Genomic DNA, 4,195 nt, shown 5'->3' on the forward strand with positions numbered 1-4,195 from the left:
TGAGCATTTCTCACTGAGCCCAGTGAGCAGATTTCAGCTCTCATTAAACACAAAACATTTCAAGTTCCTTACACCACGATGGAGGAAATACTGATAAGTTTATGTTAAACCAATGTTTTAATAAACAGCAGCATAAAATAATCAGTGTTTAATATCACCTCTGGCATGTGAAATACAAAAATGCACATATCTTAATTATAAAATAGCCTTTGTTATTACATTTTCATGCTTGCCTAATTGAAATGCCCATAATTAATAACTCAATCATCAAGTAATACAGTGATTAAACGCATGCAGTGAAAACAAAGAAAAATATTTGTATAAGGTAGTGGCTGAATATCACTGTAATATAGTTCAAGAACATCTACATCAGGGTAAAAAGAAAAAGAAACAGACCAAGAGAGAAAATGCAGAGATGTATTTTCACTTCTGCTGTACAAAACATCATCACACTTTTGTGCAAAAGAGATAAAAATAAAGTCATATCATACAACATTGTCAACTGAGCAAAAAGATTGTTTTTCATTCCGTGTACAAGAAAAATACTTATTCAGTATAAAAAAGAGTCTGTGAAAAACTGTCACGTCCACAGCACTTCTGTAACTCATTAAAGTGGTTTCAAATGAAGAATTGATTGCTTATACCTGAATGAATTGTTAGTAATTATACAAATGTTGTAATTCCAAGTTGGAAGTTAACACTAATTCACATTATTAGACGAACTCGCTATCCATGGATTTGCTGCCTGATGGAATGTGAGTTTCCCTTTTCTTTCAGGGTTACTGGAGTCGTAGTCACTGAAATTACACATTGATCTGAAACAATAAATATTCCTGGGAAAACTGATTGTCATATATAAAACGGTGGTTTGGAGCTTTTCCATTAAACAGTTGCATAGCAACAAAAGGATATAAAATTTCTGCTTTAACTACTTAGATTATGAAATGTTATCTTTGAAAGATGATTCAGGATCTGAAATTAAAACACTTTAATTTCATCTCCTTTAAGGCAATTTCTTAGAACTCCAGCCATCTGCAGCAGCCAAGAGCAGATGATCTTTGTAGGCTGCTAGTTGATAACTCAGGCTACTGTGCTGTCACACAAATGACTTTTTTTGGTCTGAATCTGAACTCAGACTCCCAACTTACTGAGAGACCCAAATCCCACCTGAAGCCATTCATTCCCTTCTGAGATCACATCTTTGAAACATCGTCCTTGACTGCAGCATTCACAGATACTTTCACTAGCTATTGGAACTGAAATTGCACACCCAGTAGCTCTCCCAAGACTCGTATCTCCTAAAAAAGAGACAAATATTAAAATAGGCTTTCAGTATACAAAAGTTTCTGTGATTTCAACCACAGCAGAGGTTTCAAAAGCTGTGAAAAAGCGAATGAGAAAATGTTTTCATTTAAAACAAAAGGAAATTCCCCTTCCCCTTTTTGAATTGTTGGTGGCATTTCTAGAAACACGTGTCTGTTGAGCAAAGCTGCGTATTCATGTCACAATGATCTCGGTCTGGTTGAGTCTGCCCATCCTGTTAAGCAGTTAAACTTCACAGAAGATACTTGCTGCAATGTCTGTTAAACAACCAGAGGAATCTTTAATAAAATATTTGAATATAAATCTTTTCTACGACTTTCTAGTTTGTCCTGTAAATAGTTCTATTTACAAAGGCCTCGCTTATTTACAACTCAGCTGAAATCATCGATTCATTAGGTCCATGGATGCTGGTGTCTCCTAATAGGGAAGACTGCTTTGAGTCAATTTTGTACGGTTTTTGAGTTTTATTTCCAAAAACTGTGATACCAATTCCCCCTGGATGACTAGGAATTGACATATGAGATAGCAAAGGAATATTTGCTTCCTGGTTGGATCCCGAAGACGGCAAACTCGTGACGTGACCTGTGCTGGTTGATCCACTGGCACTGCTTGGAGAACGACTCTTTGGAGGAGGACAGTGCTGGATTACCCGGGGAGGACCTTGAGGCTGATAGTGAGCAGCTGGGAAAGCAGCGTATCCTGGTGGAATCGGGTACCCATTGATCGGGATGTACCGCTGGTTTTGAGGTATTGGTGGTCCGATGAACCCGGCGATTTGGCCTTGTGGTATTCCTTGTGCTGGGAACATGTAGTTGGGGTACCTAGGGTTACTGAGATTGCTAACTGGGCTTGCGCTGAGGGAAGTCGTTTGAGTGGTGGCATTCCCACCGGAGGGGGTAGTAGAACTAGTGTGACTTGAAAGACCCTCCCACGAGCGCAGCCTGGCATGGATTTCCTTAAATCGTGGCCTGCGGGATGGCAGATCATGCCAGCACTCTGTCATCAGGCTGTACATTCTGGGAGGACAGTCTTCAGAGCATGGCAGCAGTTGTCTTTTCCTGATCATCTCGATGACTTCTTGGTTACTAAATCCATAATAGGGTTGAAGTCCAAAGCTGAATATTTCCCATAAAACAACTCCAAATGACCAAATATCGGAATCAGAAGAGAACTTGCCATACATAATCGCCTCTGGTGGCATCCAGCGTATTGGCAAGAGAGACTTGTTTTGAACTCTGTAATAATCTGCTGAGTAGATTTCTCTTGAGAGTCCCAGGTCTGAAATCTTCACATGAAGCTGTTCTCCAATTAAAATGTTACGAGCAGCGAGATCTTTATGGACAAAAAAGTGACTTGATAAGTACTCCATCCCTGCTGCAATCTGGACCGCAATGTGCAGGAAATCCCCATGGTCCAGGCTGGATTTTACAGTCCCATCCTCATCGCTGCTGCATCCAACATCTGAATGTGGTGACCGCATGATGAGAAACTCATGGAGGTCTCCTTGGTTCATGTACTCAAAAAGCATGCAGACAGGTTGCTCCTGGGTCACGACACCTAAGAGGCAAACGATGTTAGGGTGATGGAGCTCGGCCATGAGAGATGCTTCTTGCTGGAACTCTGCCCACTGCTGCGGGTTGTTAAAGTCTTTTAGTGTCTTGATAGCAACGAGCTGGGCATGATCCATGCCTGGAAGGTAGAGATGTCCCTTGTAGATCTTGCCAAAAGCACATTCACCCAGTTCTTCCATGAAACGAACAGCAGACAGAGGCAACTCCTTAGCCTTACTCTGTTAAAGAAACAACAGCAAAACCACATCAGAAAAACAGGATGGAAAACATATTTTTAAGTAAGAGATCTTTTCATGCAGGATGTCTGAAAGCCAAGCAGAACAACACAGGAATTCCTTGGGCCACAGACCCGTTTGGCAATGATCCTGCTTATCCCTGTGAGACTTGGGCACTGGTGTGATGGCATCAGATACAGCCTGAGGGACGCCAGCATCCCATCAGCAAAGCTCAGGGCCAAGTGCTGCCTAAGCTCTGTGCACTGTGCTCCAGAACTAAATTTAGAGTTACTTTTTACCCTCTACACAAGATCAGATAAAAGTGGTACTTATTAGATCTAAATATATTCAGGAACCACCAGCATTTCAGCAAAGGCATTTTTATACTTGGGTTTGGGCATTTATATACTTGAAATTGATTGTGACATTGCAGGAATTGAGGCAATTCACATACTTTCAGAGAGCACACGTGAAGGGTTTTCTGGGCCAGGGCCTCAAGTTTTAGCAGAAAACTTTCTTTTTAAAACTATGTCCTTGCAGCCAATTCTTCCTCAACTTTGCTGTTAACCCTTCAACATATGGTAGAGACTATTTCTGTTCACACTTGATTGAATGTTCAATCCTGAAACACGCAGGATTGCTGGAAAAATCATAGACAGGTTTGGGTTGACGGGACCTTAAAGCTCATTCAGTTCCAACCCCTGCCACGGGCAGGGACACCTTCCACTAGAGCAGGTTGCTCCAAGCCCCTGTGTACAACCTGGCCTTGAACACTGCCAGGGATGAGGAATAGTGATATTCCTCATGAGACAGTGGTCAAAGAAGAAAGGTAAACTCTTTAAAAACTCTGTTGTTATTTATATATTCACTCTTGGGCCATAAAGAAGTTGTATTCTTTTCAGACCTTAACTTCCACATAGAACACCTACACCCAAACCCACTCATTTAGGGTCCTCAGTATAGCCATGGGTCGTGATTTAAGGCTAACGAGTTTGGGATCTATACTTTGTAAATGAGTGCAAACATTTGCATTCTTGAAATCAGCAGCTTTAGAGTGACAATATAGGAAAAGAATGGACAAATTTA

The 4,195-nt window shown here is 41.1% G+C and overlaps 1 protein-coding gene across 1 annotated transcript in view; it reads right to left on the bottom strand.

The window, feature by feature from the left end:
- Positions 1 to 404: 404 nt before the first annotated feature.
- The window catches only part of ROR1 (receptor tyrosine kinase-like orphan receptor 1), a 61,601-nt gene continuing 57,810 nt past the window's right edge, over positions 405 to 4,195 (bottom strand). The window contains exon 8 of the mRNA XM_010018994.1: positions 405 to 3,112. Within this exon, the coding sequence (XP_010017296.1) occupies positions 1,688 to 3,112 (1,425 nt within the window). The 3' untranslated portion in view covers positions 405 to 1,687. The remainder of the gene's footprint in view (positions 3,113 to 4,195) is intronic.

Source organism: Nestor notabilis, unplaced genomic scaffold (genome assembly GCF_000696875.1).
Source record: "Nestor notabilis isolate BGI_N333 unplaced genomic scaffold, ASM69687v1 scaffold77, whole genome shotgun sequence".
Lineage (NCBI taxonomy): Eukaryota > Metazoa > Chordata > Aves > Psittaciformes > Psittacidae > Nestor > Nestor notabilis.